The 24,261-nt window shown below is 39.7% G+C and overlaps 1 protein-coding gene across 3 annotated transcripts; it reads right to left on the bottom strand.

The window, feature by feature from the left end:
* Positions 1-16,786: 16,786 nt before the first annotated feature.
* On the bottom strand, positions 16,787-23,739 carry kcna2b (potassium voltage-gated channel, shaker-related subfamily, member 2b). 3 transcript variants are annotated; one of them, XM_067446875.1, is made up of 3 exons: positions 23,480-23,739; positions 22,497-22,898; positions 16,787-20,388 (listed from the first exon to the last, which is right to left on the bottom strand). In XM_067446875.1, exon 3 carries the CDS (start codon positions 20,246-20,248, stop codon positions 18,764-18,766), a length of 1,485 nt encoding a protein of 494 aa, XP_067302976.1. In that variant the 5' UTR covers positions 20,249-20,388; positions 22,497-22,898; positions 23,480-23,739; the 3' UTR covers positions 16,787-18,763. The 3 variants fall into 3 exon arrangements, with proteins under 3 accessions (XP_067302976.1, XP_067302977.1, XP_067302975.1); XM_067446876.1 differs by having other exon boundaries at positions 23,548-23,739; XM_067446874.1 differs by having other exon boundaries at positions 22,497-23,739.
* Positions 23,740-24,261: the final 522 nt, after the last annotated feature.

The following is a 24,261-nucleotide window of genomic DNA, read 5'->3' as shown; positions in this document are numbered from 1 at the left end:
ATGAGCAAGTGAGTGGTCGAGGCCATCTCACTTGCTTATGAGGCGGCCGGGCAGCAGTCTCCACTGGCTGTCCGGACGCATTCAACCAGGGGTATGGCTGCTTCCTAAGCACTTTTTTCGGGGGCTTCCCTCCACGATATTTGTAAACGCGGCCGGATGGTCGTCTCCTTTAACTTTCGTCAGGTTCTATGAACTAGACCTGGCATCTACAGTTGGGGCACAGGTACTCTCGTAACCGTGTGCGCTTCGGCTTCACACATACGAGACACTTGGTCCTATGGCGATGTGGGTATAAGCGTTCTCACAGCGTTTCGACGCAGCTCGAGTTCCCCGAAAGGGAACGTCTCAGGTTACGTATGTAACCCTAGTTCCCTGAGGGAACGAGACGCTGCGTCGCTCTGCCATACTCCCGGCGTGTCCGTGATCACTTACTTCAGGCTTTATCAGAAGCTAGTTCCTGTTTGTGATCGCGGACCTTTTATAGTCTCCGGTTGATGACGTCATCAAGTCGGCGACGTCATCACGTCGGCGACGATCGATCTTTTTTCCGATGGAATGGTTCTACAGGCGCTTCACGACGCATTAACGCAGAGGCGTTCTCACAGCGTTTCGACGCAGCGTCTCGTTCCCTCAGGGAACTAGGGTTACATACGTAACCTGAGACGTTTTAAACCTCTTTCTGACCGTCTGTCTGAAATTATTGATTTTTAAGGGGCAGCTCCTTTAAAGCTTGTCATGTTACGATTGGCTAACAGCCTTCATTAGGTAGGAAACAGTATCAACGCACATCATGTGTTGCACATGAGTGTTTTAAAAACATTATCCGTGCATTATCCGTCATTAATGCATTATGAAATGATTTACTGTTTATGATGCAGCTGCTTTAAAACCTAGTACAGTTGCTGCTTCATTCTGTCAACAAAAGTTTCTTTGTGAATATTACACGGTGCCTCATAAACAACGCAATCTGGCGTCAAAAGCTCCGAACAAACATATCATAATTTGACGCGCTCCAGGACGTAATTAAAGTAAACCATCCACTTGTTTCTGACGCTGGGATCCGCCCGGTTCCGGTACTTCCACCTGGCCTTTCTGAAGGTCATGCCATCATACATCATGCAAAAGCAGAACATAGAAGTCCAGCAATTGAGGTTAAAAAGTTGAGTCCTGAAACAAAAACAGCCCCAGTAACAGCATTTGTACCTTTTTTCTCTGATAATGTACAGTTCTAGCAGATTTCTTTGCTCCTCTAATAAGGAACATGAGATGATAAATTGCTATTAGCACAGCATCAGGAAACTACCTGCTCTCACTGCAGCCGGCTCTGCTTCCCTCCGTCAGGCTGTATATTAATCTAGCTGTAAAGCTACATATCCCAGTGGACTGTTCCCAGCAGTTCCCTGTCCTACTTTCCCAGGCCAAATGCAAGTAGTTACAGAACAGCAGTCGGGGTTCATCAGTGAATGTCTCTCTACGGTACAACCAGTGGTGAATTAGTTGGTACTTTATTAGCTTATGAGTTGCAGCTTAAATCTGAATGAGAAAGTGGTAAGAATTAAATATGGCCTATTTGTAGGTCATTCATAGAGTCTTAAGCCCTATTCGGATGGGCTAAGTTTAAAATGGAGAGGTGGGGTAAAGTAATTATAAAAAAATAAATAAAAAAAAGCATCCAGTTGCGTTCTAGGCGGTGGGAGAAGTCTGTGGAAAACAGGTTTTGCTGCTTGCCATTCAGAAAAAAGCCCTTGTCAGAGGCATAACACTTCTTTTAGCTTTAGGTAAGTGCCTATTACCAACAGAATTTTATTCATTTTATTAATAAATTGTTCGACTGGACCTAACAGTTATATTTATAGGTTATATAAAGGTTATATGAGTTTGCTCACATGATATCAGGAAGCAAGTCAATACGCACATGACGACAGTGAGGTGCTGGCGGTTTATAAATCAGGTTACCCATCCCACTTCTGCTAGTTTAACTGAGATTTCTTATCCTGTGCGAATTGCCCATTAATATTACAGACGTCCTGTGACAAAATTACATTACTACCCTTTAAAACGAATCCCGTCCGAAATAGGGCTTTGCATAGCCTTGTGATGAAGAAGTGCACACTTTAAAAAAAAGAGCAATTATGAACATAATACACATTAAAAGAATATACTTAGGTGTGACCTGGATGTAATGTTTTTGGACATTTAATTTCATGTTTCATAAAACACTTTCATGGGACTTTCATTGACTTATTTTAAAAAAGTGAGGAAAATTTTTTTTTTCCACATTTTGTATCAATTGTTCATGTATTAGATGTAGGTTTTACAGTAATATTAATATGTTCGTTAAGGTGAAATTGCTTTGCTGTTTTGATAGGACAGTGAAGAAAAGTAATGCTGAATGTGAATTAATTCAACTAACCACAAAGTAATACTTTGTAAAGAAGAAAATGAGAAGGGAGGTGAAATCACTTCTTCCCATTCTTGTTGACATCTATTCAAACAGTACTATATTGAAGCGAAACCATCAGAGAACCACAGAAGCATCATGATCTTTCAAATAAATGCCTTTCATATAACTAAAATATTGTTGGACCAGAAGTAACGAGCACTGTTTTTGTGTGTTTTTTGTTTTTTACATTTGGCTCTGAAGGAGACTTTCAGATTCTGTCAGATGGCTTTGTTTGGATCAATACCCATCAGCTGCCAGGACTCCTGTCTACTTCATGCTATCTCCTCTCAGACAGTCTGTCGCCCCTTCTCACAAACAATATAAGAGAAACAGAGGCATCCGAAGCAGAAGAAAACACCTGAGGTTGCGACGGTGGGGTGGTAATAGTGTTGGGCAGCTCTGGACCAGTTGAGCTAAACTAGAACAGATGGGACAAACGGCTGGTGAAAGGTGCGATCTTAGCCTGTCGCGGGAAGCTGGAAATGTTTGCTCTCCCACAGGTTATCTATCGGCCCATAAGGAGGGGATTATAAATAGATGACTTCGCTTTCTCAGTGCAACACAGAGTGCATTTTGCTTCACTTAGGAGCACAACACAATGCATTTAGGCAGCTCTTTCTGCTCGCCAGTGCTCAATAGCAACAGAAAGATGTACAATGGCAAAGAGAACACTGGCTTTTCTTAAGGCCCTTCACATGATAACTGTGATGAGAAAGATATTGTTCTTAAAATCATTCTAAATATAAAAGAATAGCAAAATCCAGACTAACTATAACGATAGAGGGACAATATCTTTGAAATCATATTCAGAGGGATTTTTTCCACACTCTCGGAATAAAATGTGCAAAACAGCTTGTCTGTGGGGCAGTACCCTTTAAAGGATATATTTGTACCTTTTTTAGACCTAAAAGGTTCATAGGAGTATCTTCAACCCATTCTCACTCCCAAGGCGTCAAAAACCGAAGCATGGTCAAGTGCCTTCCGCGTCACAATAAAGACGCTAAAGGTGCCCCAAGGCGTCATGTTTCGACGCGCTGGGTGTTCCATTCATTTCAGTGAGAAACCTTTGGCGTCATACACAGACGCGCTGGGTATTGGGAATGTTATCGTCATGGTGAAATTGTATTAGTTTATAATTTTGCCATTATGACATGTTGGAGTGTGTTTTTCAATTTAATCAGCAAGCATAATTTTATTTACATTTATTTTATTTACGCTATTTAGACATGCTTAACATGTAACCCAACCCCATCCCATCCCTAAACCTACCCATTTGTCTGAACATGATATAAAACACAGGATATAGCCTGACATATACGACTGCATACACAAGTTATTCAAAAAAGTTAAATAATCCAAGTTTTCCAAGGCCAAACGATTGATTTGTATGAAGAAAATCCCCAAAAGCGATCAGCATCTCCATCCGCAGAAGATCATCAACAAACACAATCAAATTTCAAATATTGGCGCCGGTTACGTGAGATTTCATAGTGAAATTGCATTGGCTCTCGTATGTCTTGTGACCAATTGCGTCATTACGTCAGCATTGATTGTAAAATGTCATTGGCTCTCGTGTGTCTTGTGACCAATTGCGTCATTACGTCAGCATTGATTGTAAAATGTCATTGGCTCTCGTGTGTCTTGTGACCGATTGCGTCATGCTCAGGAGTCTTCTGAATTATTTGAATGAGAAATGAATGAGTTCGTTCACGGGGCAGCGGGATCATCATTTCAGCGATTAAAACATCAAGATCGACTCTGTTCTTCACATGAAGATATCGTATGACTTCAGAAGACTTGGAATGCAACATGAGTTAATACTTTTATACTGCTTTGGTCAGTTTTTGCAATAAATACCTGTGTCTGTACATTTATTTGCCTGTTACGTGTTTTATATTGTTTAGATATGGGTAGGTTTAGGGTAGGAGTGGAGTTGCTCCAAAATATAAAAGTAGCCTTTAAATATTAATAAAATCATGTCTGCTTTTATAAACGCAAATAATTAAATGCGTCTGTTTATGACGCCAAAGGTTTATCATTGTAATGAATGGAGCACCCAACGCGTCGCAAAATGACGCCCAGGGGTACCTTTAGCGTCTTAATTGTGACGCGGAAGGCACTTGACTATAGGCTTGTTTGAGATGAGCAAAATCTGCGCAGAATCGATCACCGGTGATCAGCGCGAGATGCATGCCGGTTAGAAATGTGTCCGAGGGCGGTCCGCCTTGCTCTGATGTCATGCCGACGTATGTAAAAAATCTCTCGCGATGGCAAGGCGGACTTGTCGGATTCTGCAGTCGAGCGCAGTTGCTCTCCACCAACTGCGCGGAGCAAAAGCATGATGGGAAACGACTTGCTGACGACACAGCTTAATGCTTATTCGTTTAAACAACCGTGATGTATGGTGGATTTTTTTAAATATTTGATTTTAAAACTCTGATATCATGTTTTTATGTGTATAAATTATGTGTGAATATTCTCAAACTCTCGGAGAGTGCGATCTCTCTGTTGGTTATGTGATTGTTGTCATATAAATAAAAATATATATAAAACGTGTGTAATTAAAGTAAAAATGCTTGATAAACAGGCCTTTCGAATGGAAATAAATAACAAAAACTTTGGGTGTCTTGTTCATAATATTTATTTTCATTTAAAAGCAACAGAACTTAAATTACATCCAGTTTATCAGCAACCGAGCGCACGAGTGTGAATCCCGCGATATCTGCAACTGATCTCGCAGGTGTCTGATCCACTACGAGAAGAGAGAACTGTCCGGATTGCCTGCTCTTTTTTCACTCCTCCCCTCACTGCAGCCGCCTAGTCTCGCCTTTATTTCAGGCGAGGCAAGGCGCATCTCAAACAAGCCTAATGCTTAGGATTTTGACGCCTTTTAACCTGTAAAAACTCTCCTCGTAACATTCACGGTAAAAAAACGGCAGCTGTGGCTGCCAGAACTTTATCGTAAAAAATATGGTAGCAGCATTTTAGGTTTTACAGATTTAAGTTCATTGTACAGTAAACAACCGTATTTCATTAACTGAAATAATATTCATTTTCCAACTTATTGAAATGGTATCTGTTATGTGTTTATGATTAATTGACAACCACCAGTCACAGCGGTGATGAGCGTCACATGATGAATCAACCTCATCACAAGCAGCTTTTAGGAGGACAATACTAATATATGGAAGCTGCACAGTATCATTCACACACACACACACACACACACACACACACACACACACACACACACACACACACACACACACACACACACACACACACACACACACACACAAACACACACACACACAACACCATCACGTTAAAACTGCAAAATACAATAAACATTAATTAAACAACATTATATGTAACATACAACCTAAACTTATTAGAAAGAAAAAAAACTAAGAAAAAAACGTATTTCAACAAAAATGCATAAAATGTGAGGTGTCTCAAAGGGAATTCTGGGAAAATCTATTTACAGTTTTTCACTGTAAATAACACTACTTGTTCTTTTTCACTTCCAAAAATTGTAAATATAAGGGTATTTTAAATGTAAGGTTAGATATTTTACAGTTGTTCATCGTATACAGTATGGACACTTTCTGTTAACTAGTTAACTGTTTTTAACCATAGCATTTTTTAGTCTTTTACCATTAAAATCATGACATTTTTTAATATGCACATTTTATGGGCACAAAGTTCTAAGTTTTCCTTTTAAGGGTACTGCCTCAGTGACAAGCTGTTGTACCCCTAAAAATAAAAATAAAAACCTTTCTGACAGTGTGTGACCCCTCCTGTTTGAACCGCCCGCTCCAAGCTGGACTCGAACCCTGGTCCGCCGGCATGAGAGTCGGACGCTTTAAAATACAGGCTAAAGGCTCTAGCGTCAGTCACTAGAACTTCCTGAAGTCAGAGGAGTGAGGTTTACTCACACAGCAACTACTATCTGTCCTCCATTACACTCACCCCCCTAAACCTCACTCCCTTCCAGGTCACAGCACCAATGTAACCCCTCCTGCTCGAACAGGCCGCTCCAAGTGGGACTTGAACCCAGGTCCGCTGGCATGAGAGTCGGATGCTCTAAGGGTGCTTTCACATTAGCACTTTCGGTGCGCACCTGGGTTCGATTGACATCAGAGTTTGGTTCGTATGGATGATATGAATGCGGCCTTCCGAACTCGGGTGCGCACCCGCGAACCGCACCCGAGTCTGCTTAAAGAGGTGGTCTGGGGTTCGTTTCATGTGAACTCCGGTAAGGTTTACTGCTGATGTAAACGCAATTGTACTAAATCGCGGAAGTGAACCACTATTAATGACAAATGAGTTCATAAAAATGTGTTTTGTGTGTGTTTCACTCATTTAATTGACTAGGGTCACTGACACACAGCAAGCAGAGAGCTGTAGATCTCATCTCTGCTCGTCTTCAGCGTTTTTTAGAGCATTTGCAGTACATCCGTGGCAGATAGACGCAAGTGGCATTACGTAAAGAAGCTTTGGTAACAAAACCAACAGTTCAAAAACAAAAATATAAAAGTGACGGGAGCAACGCTATGCATTTCGCCGCCTTCACACTGGCTGTCGTTACTAAGCAACCGGGTAAACAGCTGCTGCTTTAATGATGCAAACGAACCCCAGTTCAGACCTAAATAATATAATATGAACACAGTCCCAATGTAACCCCTCCTGCTCGAACCGCCTGCTCCAAGCGGGACTCGAACCCGGGTCGGTCCGCTGGCCTGAGAGTCAGATGCTCTAACAAAGACGGTCAGAGAATTAGTCTTACAAGTTAGTCATCAATTTTTTTTTTCTTAGCAGATGAATTATAAAAACAGCCAATTAGAATCCGTCCTGCTTTAAGAGCTTGAGCATTTAAAGGCCCACTGAAGTGCTTTGAAACGCGCCACATTATTCAATGTGTTGACGTAATTTCCCCTGAAACGGCTCCAGCTGTTAGCAGCTCCTCCCCTTTTTTGAAACAGCCAATAGCGTTTCGTTAATATACAGTTTGACTAGAGCGGACCTTTCTGTTTGGTAAAGCCAGTTTCCTCTAACACTGTTTATCATCATAATCTCCTCCAACCTAGGGGTAATTAACACATGGTTACCGAGTAGATCGTTCTCTGGGATGCGTTTTCATGAAAATCGAATGTAAATAGTTTAATCTCTAAAAACAGATTAGCTTATAACGCTTGTCTATGGGGCACAGGGTAGTGAAATTAAATCACTAGTTAATACCACTAACAAGGCTCAAAATAGCCTTACACTAACCGTGCGTTCACACCGCCGCCGAGCGAATTTTGACGCTCTTGCCGCCCTGCCAACGACGCTGTAGAAAGCTTCGTGGATGCGCTGCCGCTCTGACGTAGATTGAATGTTTTTTCTTTTTTTAAACTGTATTTAAAGAGGCCGCAAATCAAACAAGCACTTCTACATTCTTACTGGTTGCCGCCGAACCGCGTCATAGCTCATTACCATAAAGTTGAGCTGATTTCAACTCTCCTCGACGCCCAAATCGTCCAAGACGCGCCGCTCTCGCCGGAGCTCGGCGCCCGGCTCCCATTGAAAATGAATGACTTCCGGCCACCTTGCCACTCTCGCCGCCGGCGGTGTGAACGCACAGTAACACAGTAGCATAATGAGGGTTCCTACATGCAAACTGAAGCATTGAGAACTTTGTAAATGTATAAACAGTTTAATAAGAAGATACTTTATACAGTACATTGCGCGTTTACGGTCAGGCGCCATCTTGGAAAACAGTCTCGACTAGTCGAGCGAAGAACACTGTGCTAAGTGAGCTGGTCGATAGGAATTAAGTTTGTGAACATTTGGACATTTTTATTTGTATTTATTTATTTTCTCTGTTGTGTTCAGTGCTTTCTTCTGGAAACATGGACCATATGAGATTCCAAGTCACAGTTTATCACTTAGCAGAGCGCTCGTGGCTCGACTCGTCGAGACTGTTTTCCAAGATGGCGCCTGTCTGTAAAACCGCAATGTACTGTGTTTATAAAGTATCTTCTTATTAAACTGTCTGTACATTTACAAAGTTCTCAATGCTTCGGTTTGCATGTAGGGACCCTCATTATGCTGCAGTGTTAGTGCGAGGCTATTTTGAGCCTTGTTAGTGGTATTAACTAGCGATTTAATATAACTACTCTGTGCCCCATACACAAGTGTTATAAGCTAATACGTTTTTAGAGATAAAACTTTTTACATTTGATTTTCATGAAAACGCATCCCAGAGAACGATCTACGCGGTCACCATCTGTTAATTACCCCTAGGTTCATTTCTCACCAGAGTTGTTCTTTTAAGTTGTCCAAATGAAGTCCTTATGCATATTACTACTACTAATTTATATATATATATATTCGGTATTCATATACATTTACAAAATATCTTCTTGGAACATGATCTTAACTTAATATCCTAATGATTTTTGGCATAAGAGAAAAATCAATAATTGTGACCCACACAATGTATTGTTGGCTATTGCCACTAAATGTGCAGTTTATGATTGGTTTTGTGGTCTAGGGTCACACATGTCAGTTAGGCAAGCGAAGATCAATGAAAGCAAAAAATAGTGTCATGAATAAATCAACCAACATCACCATAATTGAAGTGACACAGAAATAATCAGGAGTCGTTGTAAGCTTATCATGATTTATACTCATCCTCATAATCATTATATATATATAATCTCTTTACAGTTATAATCTTTTGGAAGGAAAAGACGCATCTCTTGTTCTCTTTCCAAGATTGTCTTTTAGGTTTAGGATTAGCGTCCAGTGGTCCTTGTAAAGTGCATGATATTTATCACATCCAGAGAATGTACTGAGTCCTCCATCTCTTCTCTTTGTTGTGTTATTGTGTTCAGTTCAAGTTTTTTTTTTCTTCTTCTTCTTTATCCTAGAAAACAAAGGCTCTGTACAAGAAATGAAAGATTAGGCCTCCTGGATGACAATGTGGGGACAATGTCACATATACACATAGACACATGCAGACCAACACCTAAAACCTCAGCTCATCCGCTGATGTGCACAGTTCATTATCCGTCAACCTGTTGACATCAAGAGTATCTCCACAGAGGGTGAAGAGAGATGAGCTATTACATAGAAAGATAACATGAGCTTTTACAAGCAGTCAAAGGTTTGCCGTTCATACTTCCAGAAGGCCTTGTTCACACAGGCAGCAAAAAATTGATTTTTCAGTATATCCAGTCCATATCCTGCAAACTTAAACCAAACCACATTCACAGGTGTCCTGAAATTTGGAAATGTTTCTCGGTACTCTTGTGGAAAATAAGTACATTTAAGCATACTTATAAAATGAGAACGTACTGCATAAAAAATACACTTTAATAGAATAAGTTCAAAACTTCACTCTGCACATTATTTATAATTAAATAAATAAATAAAAAATAGTCATAACATTTATAATAAATGCAATTTGTTTAACTTAAGAGTGCTTAAGTAGGACTATCATATAGTTTAATTCCATTTCTATTGAAACTCGTGTCATGAATTTAAATATATTTTTGTGATGATGAAACTGCAATTTAGGACATTTAAAATATATTAACTATAAATGTAACATTAAATAACACGCTAAAGTCAAAATTATAACCAGTACTTTACATGTACTGTAGTATGTTAGCCAACAAGTCAAATAAGTGCACTTTTTAGAGCACAATAATGGATTATTAAAAAAATAATGATTTAAGTCTTAAATTTAAAGAAGTACTTTAAGTAAAAAAAATTAATTTGACGTTATTACAAAGTGCACCTTTTTAAAAGTCTACTTAAGTGTGTTACGAAAGTAACACATTTAAGTTTAATTATAAAAACTAAGTTTAATTACAATTAAGTGGCCTGTTAGTTCCTTCATATTTAAGTTTATAATATTTAAGTATATGCAGGTCCAGTTTTGTAAAAATATACGGTAAGGCTGTGTGTCTACCAAAGCATTTTTTCAGGCGGCTGGCTAGCGTGTTCAATTGTTTTCAATGGTATTTTTAGAACGCCATGAGCGTAACGAGTTGCTGTACGAGTATTTCATGCTTAAGCGCTGAGCATTGGGCATTTTTCACCAGTCGCCAAAGTTGACGAATGTTCAACTTTCAGTAAAACTCAGCGCTCATCACTGTCAGCTTTTACCCAGCCGTCCAATCACAGTGGAGGAGGGGCGGGACAAATACAACACCGACCAACCGGCGCATTCTGCTTGTACCACGTCAACAGATGGAAACAAGCAGCATAATAACGGAAGAAAATCATTTAAAACAAGAGCCAGAGCAAATACTTTACATTGTATCTGCATTTCTATATAGAATCAACACAGAAATAAACTTTCTGTGAAGTGAGATACTAGTAACACCGTATAACAAGCAAAGAGTCTGAATAACGCTGCGCTGCCAAAACACACTCAAGCACTCACAGTGAGGCATTTTCTGGCTAAAACGCGTTGATGGACACACAACCATGCGCAACCGAAACCTACTCCTACAATAACCCGTAAGTACATGTGGTTAATATTACTCATTACTCAGTTACACTGTATTAATATCCCCGTAAAAGAAAGTGTAACCAAAAATATACTGAAGTACATAAAAAGTGCACATTCAATACAATTAAGCACACTTCTTTACCAAAAGGGTAGCCTATGCTATGAGTGGTGTTGTGTTTTTGTAATTCAGGGATTAGCGTGTATATAATGTCACAGACAATGCACAGTGTCTCTAAATGCTTCCCATTTTCGCTCACTTTTTTTAACATGTAGTGACCTGTGGCATCAGTAAAATACACTCCATGTGTCTCAGTTTCAATAGCTTAGCATTGTGCTAATGCTTAAGTCATTATGATAGTGATCAATGTCGTTACACTTACTGGATATTGAGTACACTGTGTTAACCAACAGATCTAATCGCTTGCAACATTGTAGCGTAGACAGTCAGTCCAAGAACAAATAAATGCATGGATTTGGAAAGCAAATCGGACTAATGCACAGTGTAAACAAGGCCTAGCTTTCACTTCAAAAAACAAGACGCGACGCTAGTTCATAGCTCCAACCTCCATCCACCCCAAAAGACCTCTGTTATGTTCTTTATCTGAATGACTAATCTATCCTCTTAACCTCGGTATGTTAATCTAGCAGTTCGTTCATTCATCCACCCATCCATATCTATATATACGCTGTATATCCATATTGCATGTACAAATGAGGGCATATGTTTTTCTCCATAAAACATGCCTGAGTGTGAACAGTAAAGCCTGTAATGACATTCAGTTGAATATTGATTAGATATAAAGGCTTGATTTGATTGCTGATACATTTATATACTGCAGTAATCAATAGGCAAAGCTTCTATGATAATTACAGTTAGAGGTTCATCTTTTTCCCAGTGTTTGTGCTTAACGTACATGAAGTATACCTTTACTACAATACATGTGGATAAGGTTTAAAGGATATAATTGCAGCTGTGAATTTCCCACTATTAAGAAACTGCGGTACATGGCGCAGGTGTTTTATAAAGCTATAGCTTTTGTTAAGACAACAATGAAAGCAGCGGATTCTTGGAAAGTATCGTCACAAAGCTGTTCATATATAGGCTTTAAAAGTATCCGAAATCTCTAGAGTATTACAAATGTACAGACCAAATGTCATAGTGAATATATTAAAAACAACATATTCACAAATTCAGACAGAATGAGGCAGCTATGGAGATGCTATTATATATGATACTTTGAGAGCATCAGTTAAACGCCATTTTCTATTAAACGCTTACTAAATTTACAACATCTTGAGGATTCCTTTGTCTCGATGGATGAGATGGTTTGTAGCCCTGACAGTGTAAACGGGCTTGTCCAATTACTCCATACCATCATTTGCATGGACAAACATTGTAAAAGGGCTTCTGCATGCATTCAACAACACACATGATAAAAAAGAAAATAAATAAATACAAAACATTAAGAAATGCAATGAACAAGCATCCTCAAGTAAGTCATTTAAATAGGATGTGGCAGTATCAGTGAAGGTAAATATGAGAGGATGAAAAATCCATTTGATTCTAAACTATGTAAAGTGGATAATGCAATGGAGGCAAATAGTTGTATGTATGAATAAAATGTCTTAAAACTACAATTAATAAATCCCTATAAATCACAAATATGGCAGATTTATATTTCTGTCGAACCTTCGCCATAGCCTGACGTGCATCTCTCCAAAAATGTAACAGTGGGTCAATTCTATTCAGACTGAAAGCGCTGTGATTGGTCAGCTAGAACTCCTCCCTCAGCTCAAAAAAATTAAATTTGCGTCGCATTTCCGCCTGTGACATAACTATAATAAAAAAACAGATGTTCTTCGATATTTAACAACTCAATCTGCAACAAGAGTCGCTACTTCTCCGACAATGTACACAACAAGCTGCTTCTTCTTCGGCTTTTGCCTTGATATAGTTACACAAGGGGTTTTCAAACCTGACCTAAAGGACCCGCAGCCGTGCACATTTTGTATGTCTCACATATTTGACACACCCACTTCAGGTCTTGCGGTCTCTAATAATGAGCTCATGAGTTAAATCAGATGAGGGAGACATAAAAAAAGTTGGCAGTGGTGGGGGTCATCCAGGACAGGTTTGAAAACCCCTGGTGTACATCAAAAGTCCCCGTGGGCACAACCTACTAGCAGTCTGCATGTGTAATTGCATGGTGTTGCAAACAACTACACAGAAGTATAAATGAAAATGGCTCGTTTACATATGTAAACTTCGTTCCCTGAAGGAGGGAATGGAGACGTTATGTTGGAACTGAACGGCGAATTGGGAATCCATCTCATTCCCCAAAAGAGGGAATGGAGATTTTACATTGGAACTAAATCGACAAATTAGAAAAGGCAATGGAGATGTTATGTTGGAACTGAACCTACGAATTGGGACTTAGTGATCCCCAATTCGTTGGTTCAGTTCCAATGTAATGCCGAATGTAACGTGAGCGACTGAAAGGGAACGTCTTGGTTACGTATGTAACCCTTGTTCCCTGAAGAAGGAAAAGGAGACGTTACGTCAGAACTGAACCGACGAATTGGGAATCCATCTTGTTCTCTGAAAAATGGAATGGAGATGTTACATCTGAACTGAACTGATGAATTGGGAATCCGTCTCATTCCCTGAAGGAGGGAACTGAGACATTATGTTGGAACTGAACCTACAAATTGGGAATTAGCGAAGCCCCAATTCGTCGTTTTAGTTCCGACTTAATGCCTAATGTGAGCGACTGAAACTGAAATGTGACTGTAGATTTGAAACACAGATGTTGTCATATTCTGAACACAAATTAAATGTGTAATGTCTTTCTCTAGAGACAAAAGACGCTTTTCCACTGTCAGGCCAAACCGTTTTCGTTGCTTAACCATACCATTCTGTGGATTTCAACCATTCTGGTTGATCCGGGCAAGCCAGTACAGATATCATTTAATAATTTCATTTTACACTGATTTCTTTTAATTGTATTATTAATCTGCGTTAACTTTGCTCAAATAGTATTCTTGACCAGCTACAGAGAAACTGATAGCCAGGTAACAGACAAGTGACCACCCTTGAGTGGCAACATCACTACACACATTCTACCAGCACGGTTCGGCGCGAATAGACACGCTGTCGTGTCAAACCAGGCGTCCGTTCCATTCTTAAAACCGATCGGCCTGACGGTGGAAAAGCTACTAAAGAAATGGAGCACATCCATTATAGCTAAACATAAAAGTACTTTTCCAAGTCTGTGAGACACTTCTGCAATTTGCTTTTATCAATCTCTGCTTTAACCACTAAAAACTTGCTAAAACTGGTGAAAGCAGGTAACATGGTTCAGCATGGGTTCAGACATCCCTCACTGGCTGGAGCTATGAGACACCATGTTCTTGGATATGGCAGTCACTAAGAAGCTACGTTTTCAAAGAGAATTTGTTTAACTTCGATGGCAGGACGTCTACATCTCATTAGGCCAGCATAACAGCAAACATAGTGGCAGGGAGATCTGCCAAGTAGTTTGGCAGTGGAGTGAATAATTCTGAGAAAAACCTTGGGCATTTGAACATGTTTAAACTGGGGTTGTAGGGTATGTTCGGTTTAATTACCACAGAGCTTTTCTACTTCTCATCTATAAATTGCATAGGTCCGGAGGTTTTCTGCTGTTATTTGCCACTTTAAAGACCCCATGAAATAGTTTCACAAAAACAATGCTATGACTAAAGAAGAAAAGGTATACAAGTAAAATATATATATATATATATATATATATATATATATATATATATATATATATATATATATATATATATATATATATATATATATATATTAGTGTTGTCAAAATTACTGTGTTAATGCAGGCTATAAATTTTTTACTTTTGTGTTAAAATATTTAATGAAATTACCACAGCATCCATTTTTTCTGTCATCCTTTGGCTAGCATTACATTATATGATCACGCTCTTATTCATGTAAAGGATTTAAAACCATTCAACGTGACATGACAAAAGAGAACGCGCTGTCTGTCAATGTCCTGTCTCCGGCTGTGTCCGAAAACCTAGGCAGGTGACTCATTGCCTCAGCGGCTTGAAAGGCAGCCTTTTGTGCATGAAGACACCTCACAAAACTAATTTTGGACAGATTTTGGTTAGCCAGTGTAACAGTTTAATGATCTACACCAAAATAGAAAGAGCTTTGGTGAGAACTAAACAAAGATTTAATTACTAAATTAGTCATTTCTCGCTAGAAATGACATCAGAAGTGGAAAATTTTGGTAAAAAAAATTACATTTACACACAAACTGACCAGCAAACGCAACTTTCAGGCGCAATCTTTTTTTCCCAGCTCAACTGTCACAGAATGGAAAACACAGGATTGTGGGATATCAAAGGTCATATCAAAGTATCAAACTCGATCAGATTAAGGTCTCTCAGGAGACAGGAAGTGAAGCTAACATTAGATTTGAACGTGCCTTGATGCCTTCCTGCCTTGAAATGTGGCCTCCGAAGGCGGCATTTTTTTCAGGTTTCGGACGCAGCCTATGTGACAGACACACGACGCAAAGAAAGAAGCGTGACAGTATCGCACACACAAACAGTGCGCCAGAATCAAGTTCTCTTTTGTGCTTGTATGAACAATAACAGAATTAATGCTGAGATTTTGAGTATTCTCGTAAGAACAGTCTTAAAGGGTTAGTTTACCCCCAAATTAAAATTATTACTCACCCATGTCGTTGGACACCCGTAACACCTTCGTTCATCTTCAGAACACAAATGAAGATATTTTTGTTGAAAGCTAATGGCTGAGAAAGGCTTCAGATAGGCCTCCATTGGCATTCAGTACATTCCCACTCACAAGACCCACAAGACACTAAACACATCGATACAAAGTCCATCTCACTACAGTGGCTGTACAATAATTTTACAATGCGCCGAAAATAGTTTTTGTGCGCAAAAAAAATCAAAATAATGACTTTATCCGCCAAGTTATTGTCTTCTGTGTAGGTCTCGGACGTGAACTCACGCGATATCGGCGCTTCTTCTCTTCCGGGTCATGTATCCGAACGGCGGATCTGCATCATATTCTTGCGCATGCATCGAGATCACGTCAATAGCTTTGTGGATAAAGTCGTTATTTAGATATTTATGCACACAATAACTATTTTCTTTGCATTGTAAAATTATTGTAGAGCCATTGTAGTGAGATGGACTTTGTATCGATGTGTTTAGTGCCTTTATGGGTCTTGTGAGTGGAAATGTACTGAATGCCAATGGAGGCCTATCTGAAGCCTTTCTCAACCATCAGCTTTCAACAAAAATATCTTCATTTGTGTTCCGAAGATGAACGGAGAGCTTACGGGGTGTCCAGCGACATGAGGGTGAGTACTTAATGAAATAATTTTCATTTTTGGGTGAACTAACCCTTTAAATGAGCTTAAAGAGTTGAGATGCACGATAGCGTGTCAGAGTCATTTTCGGTGGTGGCAGATCTTAAAGTGACAGCAGCCTAATAAACCAGTTACTGTGATGTCTGTCATTAATTTCAATCAAAGAACAGAGGTAACAGAGAAAGCTGTAGCTTTAATAAGGATTAATCTATAGTTAATTTATTATTTATTTAAGCAGTGCAGACTGTTTGATAACTTTATTATCAATTTCTGTATATTTCTTAAAAGTTAGACAGGTATGAAGGCCACTGGTAAATATGACATGTATTAAAATGAGTTTATGTATATGTGTATATGTATATATATATATATATATATATATATATATATATATATATATATATATATATATAAAAATTTGTTGCTTTAAAAATATTATTTCATAAATATACATGGCTACATATCAACGTCCATAAATAATTAAGAAATACTCTCAAATGCATAATTGTGTCATTACATCATCTACCAGCAGGGACTAGGCTAACCAGCCAAACTTGGACCCATTATAACATTAGGATGTTCTTGTTCTAGAGAGTATTTAACTGGCCAATTTTTTCAAAAATTATTATTCTCAGAAAGGCTGAAAATTTGAAATATATCTTAATATAATTAAAAACTGCAAAAGTTTGAGTTTGATTTCATGAGGTCTTTAACATTAGGCACAAAAGACAATACTAAGTAAACCATCTTTAGTTATGAGAATAGACTAGAGACTAGATGTGTCACAAACAAACCAAAAAACATTTAATGGGACAAAAATCATCAGAATCCCTTGTTATTAAATCAGGGATTGAGATTTTTTAAGTAAGTAAGATCTTACCCATATCCAAATGTGGTGCTTTGAAATGCTCATTTTAATTGGTGCATCTCACTCTCCCTTGCTTAATTAAACCAAACTAAGAAATTAACAACCTTCATAGTATTCGACCCTGAAAATGGGCTATTACTCCCCAACCAATGTATTAGCCTACTAACATAGAAAACTATTTGCAAAATCTTGCAACCTTAAAAAAACAAGCATTTATAATATTGCACATACTGTTAATCTCACAGAGAAAAATATTTATATTGATTAAGATATGAATACTTATTTCTAGTTTTATAAGTATCATTCTCACTACATGCATGCTACAAGGAATGTGTACCAGACATGCACCACAAATGTAGTAAATTATTTCCTATCCCTTACAAAAGCTATTCAAGGAAGCATCGTTTTCATACAAGTTTTATCGAAATTCTCCAGCATCATCATATGAGCAGGATGCACCATGAAATGGCACTAAAATGTAAAAACAACATAAAAATGCATTAAATAGCGGCAGTGAACTTCATCTTTGGTGACCTGACTTGAGTGAGCTAGTGTTTTGCTGTTGTTGGCTGCAATGTCACAGTTAAATATCTACACTCCTGCAACCCCCCATCAGGCGCTTGTAGGGGTAAATCTTCATTTCAAAAGACATTTCTCACACAAGGAATGCTTGGAAGCTTACAACGCTGGGAAAAGTAAGTGACGGAAGGAAATGATGCAATGGAGGGCAGATGTTCATGCAGTATAGTGGAATGACAACGATGGAAAAAAAGGGCAACTTCAAAACACTCTCCACTCCACTTTCAGGTCTGTTTACTCTAACACGGGGCACACTGAGTTCCTAGTATGCTGGCAGAGAAAGAGGGAAAAACGGGGCCACATAACCCATCTTCCAGGCCTCCAGAGTGGGTTGTGCATGTACTTCTTCGTCACAAGGTGGAATGTAAAAATGTTTAGGTACCGCACATGGTACGCTGTTGCGGCTGGCAGGACAGGCAGCGTTTGTGCATTCACAGAGAAACACATCCTCCATGGTGATTATTCTCAAATATTTTATCTCCTCCTTGTTTTTATATGCCACTAATCAATTTGGAGTGACAACGTTCTTGTTTTTCCCAGGTACAAATACACTCAATAAAGACTCAAGGGGTCCTAAGGTTGGCAGTGAATGGGGAAATGGGAGTCAGGAATTGGTCCCTCTATGCTACGCTTGTATCTACTGGTTAGGCTACGATTGGCTACTGTTGCAAGCAGACCGACTACTAGCACAGTCACACAGAATAGACAAACTCCATGCAGACACTGAAAACAAGAATGCAAAACAACGTCCCCCGCCAATCAAGTTTCCCAGAACTTGCGAGAGGGAATGGGGATGGAATGATGGACAGGTCTTCTTCACTGATCCTTCACTCAAATGGACACATTTCAAATCTCCCTTCTTGAAACTTTTCCATGAGGCGTGTGAAGCCTTCAAAACTGGGGTTTGCACACCCCTTCTTTATCTCACCTTCCTCATCAAAGGCAGTTCAAAGCGGTTATACATCTGTAAGCATTTTGGTGATGTTAACATAGTTAGTGTTGGTTAGTGTACAGTTGCCAGTCTTGTTCTCCTCTCGAAAGTCCTCGTTGCTGTTGTTAACAGCTTCTTGAATTTCCATGTAGTCAGACTTGCTCATGGTTGACCCGCTGCGGCTCTTTTTCAGGTCCTCTGATGAATCTATCTTGGGAACGCTGGTCACGTTGAGGTACTGGGCCTGTTCCTCTCCCTCTGTCTCTCGATGGTAGAAATAGTTGAAGTTTGAGACTATGACAGGGACGGGCAAAGCAATGGTCAGCACACCAGCGATAGCGCACAGGGATCCCACAATTTTGCCTCCGATGGTAGTTGGAACCATGTCACCATACCCTACTGTTGTCATTGAAACCACTGCCCACCAGAAGGCATCGGGGATGCTTACAAACTGGGAGTCAGGCTCGTCCGCTTCTGCAAAGTAGACGGCACTTGAAAAGAGGATGACTCCGATGAAAAGAAAGAAGATAAGCAGCCCAAGCTCCCTCATGCTGGCCTTGAGCGTTTGGCCTAGAATCTGCAGCCCTTTCGAATGACGAGAAAGTTTGAAGATCCTGAAGACTCGTACTAATCTGATGACCCTCAAAATGGCAAGTGACATGGCTTGCTGGCCTTGCTGACCATCCTCTGGCTTCTCTGCTAGCTCCGTGCCCAAGGTGATAAAGTAAGGTATTATAGCCACAATATCAATGATGTTCATTATATTGACAAAGAAGCCAGCTTTGCTGGGACATGCAAAGAATCGCACAAGGAACTCAAATGAGAACCATATGATGCAAAGCGTCTCCAAGATGAAGAAAGGGTCAGTAAAGTAGGTGGAGGTGTAGCTAACTGTTGAGTTGGAGTTGGCTGCGTATGCTTTGTTCATCTCCATTTCCTCATTGCGAAAAATCGGAAGTGTCTCCAGGCAAAAACTGACTATAGATATGAGAATGACCATGACTGAAATGATGGCAATAATCCGGGCAGGCCCTGAACTTTCCGGATACTCAAAGAGCAGCCATACCTGCCTCTGAAACTCATTTTCTGGCAGAAGTTTCTCCTCTTCCTTAATAAATCCTTCATCCTCCCTGAACATCTCAATGGCTTCTTCCCCGAGCTCATAAAAACGTATCTCCTCAGAAAAAATATCCAATGTCACATTCACTGGCCTCCGCAGTCTACCGCCTGACTGGTAGTAATAGAGAATGGCATCAAAACTTGGGCGGTTCCTGTCAAAAAAGTACTCGTTCCTCAGAGGGTCAAAATAGCGCATTCTCTTTTTGGGGTCCCCGAGCAATGTCTCTGGGAACTGAGACAGAGTTTTGAGCTGCGTCTCAAAGCGCAGGCCAGAGATGTTAATGACCACCCTTTCGCAGCACTCATGGTCTGGTTCCGGGTCGTATGTGTCCTGTGGCTGACCCGGGTGAGCTGCGGCTTCATCAACTGGGTCGCCCGTCGCAACAGTCATTCTGTGAATGAATGCAACCTGCAGTTTGTGGTCAGGATGCGACGGTGTTGCCTCTAAAAGTTTGTGGGAAAAGAGCAGGGAAATTTGGGGCTTCTTTTCACTCGTTAACACCGCCCTCTTGCATTAGAACCCAGGAAACACTGAAAGAAATATAAAGCAGAAAAGAAGATTACTTGAGCCAAACAAGGATTCTTTAAAACCTGCTCACTGTGCTTATTTGATATCTATGATATTCTACTCTACTGTGGGATTATTTGGATTCCTCATTTTTCCAAGACAATGCAGAAAGTACTCGTTTTTTTTCTTTGAACTAAATTAGCAAGTTCTTCAAACACCATCAAATCTGAAATAAAAGTGAAGAGATATCAAAGCACTGCACAAGAACCCAACGCATGACTGCTTAGGAAACACACATAGGCTTGATTTCACAGACAGGGAAGATTTAGATTAAGACAAGATTTAGTTAATTATGAGTGTTAAGTAGCTTTTATGAATGTACCTTAGAAAATAAAAAACCTTACTGGTGGGCATCTTGAGACAAAACAATGGCAGTGACATTTCTTGATATGTCAGTGCAGGTTGCTTTCAATACACTTGCTCAAACATGCATTTTAGTCTGGGACTATCTTAAGCCTTGTCTGTGAAACTGGGGGATGAAGTATGGCTCTAGAAAACCAGGGCATCTAAAAACATCTATCAATCATATGAAGAAGTAGCCTGACCACTTTACACATTGTATTTGCTTTTATCTAGATCAATACTTGCCATGGAAAGACTGTATAATTCCTCTTAGGATTCAATTATGCACTGTAAATCTAATAACAGCCTGAGTGCACTTAAATCATAATTGGATATTCCAAAACCTCCCCAAATGCATTTCGCCAAGACAGCAAGGCTGCTTGAGGTAGAAAAGTTGAAGAAACGCAACACCATGTACCTTCATTCAATAGGTAAATATATGTTAAGACCTAAAAAAAAGCACTCAATACCATATCAACCATATGACCACATTTACATGCACATCATTTTATGATTAAGGTTCATATACTTTTTAAGCATGTAGTCTGAAAAAGACATTTGCTGATTTTACTGAATACATTTATTGATTATCCTGCAAATTATTACACGTTTTAGTAATTATATACAGTGTGATGAATTAGCAGGTTCAAATTACCCCCAAAAAAGTGTTTCTTCAACAACATGACTTAATATAATGATGTAGAATTACTTAGAATTACATATGCATGCATGAATCGATGTTCACTTATGGTGGATATTCATGATCAAAAATTATGATTTGGATCCAGGCTTATTTCAACCAGTATATTGGTTAATATCAGGTTATTGTGCATACATGATGCTTACATAATGGAAATACAAAGAATTCTGATCAGTATTGGAATATTATTGTGCATCTAACCACACACAATGTCCCTAATGCTTAAACCAGCCTCCTGAAACTAAGCTAGTCTATGCTGGTCTTAGTTGTAGAAAGATGGTTTCTCAGGTAAAGCATCTGAAAAGTACTCTAAAATAATCAAATATAGCCTGACTTGACCAGGCTGAGCATCTAAGACCAGCAATCCATCTTAGGTTGGTTTACGGTGTTTTTCTTGTTCATCCATCGTATAAGTGTGTGTGTGTGTGTGTGTGTGTGTGTGTGTATATGTGTGTGTGTGTGTGTGTGTGTGATGGGTAGGTTTAGGGGCAGGGGCAGTGTAGGGGGCTAGAATTTACAGTTTGTACAGTATAAAATGCATTACGCCTATGGAAAGTCCCCACAATTCACAAAAAACTAACTTGTGTGTGCGTGTGTGTGCGTGTGTGTGTGTGTGTGTGTGTGTGTATAATGACATGGGTATAACAGGTATTACAAGAAGAGGGTTACTTATTAGGACTTATTACCCATGTCCCCACTTTTCAAAAGGCTTATAAATCATACAGATAAGGTTTTTTTGAGAAAGTAAAAATGCTGAATGTTTCCTGTGATGGGTAGGTTTAGGGGTAGTGTGTGTGTGTGTTGGGTCAGTGTAGGGGGATAGAAAATACAGTTTGTATGGTATAAATCCATTACGCCTATGGAATGTCCCCACATTTCACAAAAACAAACGTGTGTGTGTATGTGTGTGTGTGTCATTTCCATATAGCTTCAGTGTTATACAAATAAAATAAAAAAACACTTGAAGTCAGCTCCACAGACAACAGGCTATAACTGCAATGAGCAAATGGGTGGGTTACGCAAGCTTACCTGCAAGCATCAAGAGTCCCCAAAGCGCCGGAGAAATCATTTGCTAAATGATTATGTTTACATGACACCGGCAGAACTAATAAAACGTCTCGTTGCCAGGGTCAGTGGTGTCTTTCAGCAGCCATTCATTACAGGTACTGCAATGTCCCTGGTCTTGCTCCCGCCCGCTGCGCCAGATCTGCTGCGCCGAGCTCGAATATATCCACCCGTGAACGCCTTCAGGACGAACGGGAAACATACAGCAGCGCGTCTCAGAGAAATGCGCTGAGGCAAAGCGAAGGGGACTCCCTCAAGGTGTTAATGGCAAAGAGCTTCCCATTGAAACGGTCCAGAGATGCTACGGTCAGCAAAATCTGACGCCCCCTGTGCCCTCACAGTGATGTCTCGACTCAATACAGAGATCTGCAAAGAAACAGGGGAGCTGTTTGCGTTGGGCGTCGCCTCAAACATGCTCACATTACACACGATAGTAACATTTAACACAAGAGACTGAGGAGAATTGCCTGAATACGTGTGGCCACTCGCGTTTGGCGGCCGAAATGATGCTCTGAGGAGTGGCAGCATCTTGTTGTTGAGCGAACGTGCTCATCTTAAGGGCGAAAATCCATAGAGCCTCACGTTTCAGATGTTCTCAGTCATAATTTGGCTGTTTGTTTGGGGGGGTTTCCTTTGCGCAAAGACCGCGTCCCTTTTTAAGGTGTTATCCAATTGCCCCCAAAACAACGATTTTTTTTATTACAGGACACACATTCAGATTCCAGGCTCATGCACCCATGAAAAACACATCACACCGGCTGTGATCAGTGTTTTAACCCCTTCAAGCAAGCGCGAAGTGTCTGCAGTGACATGCTTCAGCGGCAATATGTTCCTGGATGATGATTAAAGCATGCCCCATGCATTACTGTGCTAAAGGCATTCACGCATTTCGTCTCACTTTAATGCATTAAAGCATGCATTTTTACATTTTTAAATAAAAAGTCAACCTTCCCGAGTTGTTTTCAAGATGCAAAATATCCATCGAAATATGCACATGGATTCCTCGTGCGCTTACTTGTGTTCTCCTCGTTCATTTTAGGGAGTGGCGCGGCGCGAGCGAGACATTTCATGTCAGAGTCCAACTTTTCGTCTTTTACTCATAATTATTGTGTAAGAGCGAGCGGTTAAGGCTGCAGCCGGGCACTGCCGCGCATACAAAAGGGACTACAGTCAGTGAGGAGCTCTGCTGCTGTTCACCACCACTCCTTACCGCTATTCAGCGTGGGCAAATTAAAGGGGACGCGCCTCCTCTGCGCTAATACAGCTGCTGCTTCTGCTGGTACCTCACAGCACCACAAGACATCAAGCATCAGTGCGAGTTTTTTCGGAGTAAAACACGTTTTAGAAAAAATATTTATATATTGGAAAATATCGTTATGTAATTTTTAAAACATTTATTATTTTAATATAAAGTTGCCATATTTATTACACATTGCTTTTTAATCAATTGAATATAATTGCTTATAATAAATATCATTTTTATACAGTATTTTCTTTATTTTAATTTTAAAAAATACACAAAAATACTATAAATCAATGTGAATACAGTTCGTAATATTTAAAACTAAATTATTTAATATATATTTTTTCCAGTATAAAGTCAATCTATTACTTTATTTGAATGTATATGATACATATCATAGGCAGGGTGTCACAAACCAGTGTAGTAGGTAACAACTCACAAAGGCGAAGTAGAACCTGGTACAGGACTTTAATATACAAATCTTAC

This window comes from Pseudorasbora parva, chromosome 6, assembly GCF_024679245.1.
Source record: "Pseudorasbora parva isolate DD20220531a chromosome 6, ASM2467924v1, whole genome shotgun sequence".
NCBI lineage: Eukaryota > Metazoa > Chordata > Actinopteri > Cypriniformes > Gobionidae > Pseudorasbora > Pseudorasbora parva.
The sequence above is the reverse complement of the archived record's forward strand: the minus strand, read 5'-3'. Positions and strand labels throughout refer to the sequence as shown.

What these genes read in the sequence shown, in the direction of transcription:
- kcna2b (XM_067446874.1), bottom strand. Translation starts at nt 20,248, where the DNA reads ATGACTGTTGCGACGGGCGACCCAGTTGATGAAGCCGCAGCTCACCCG.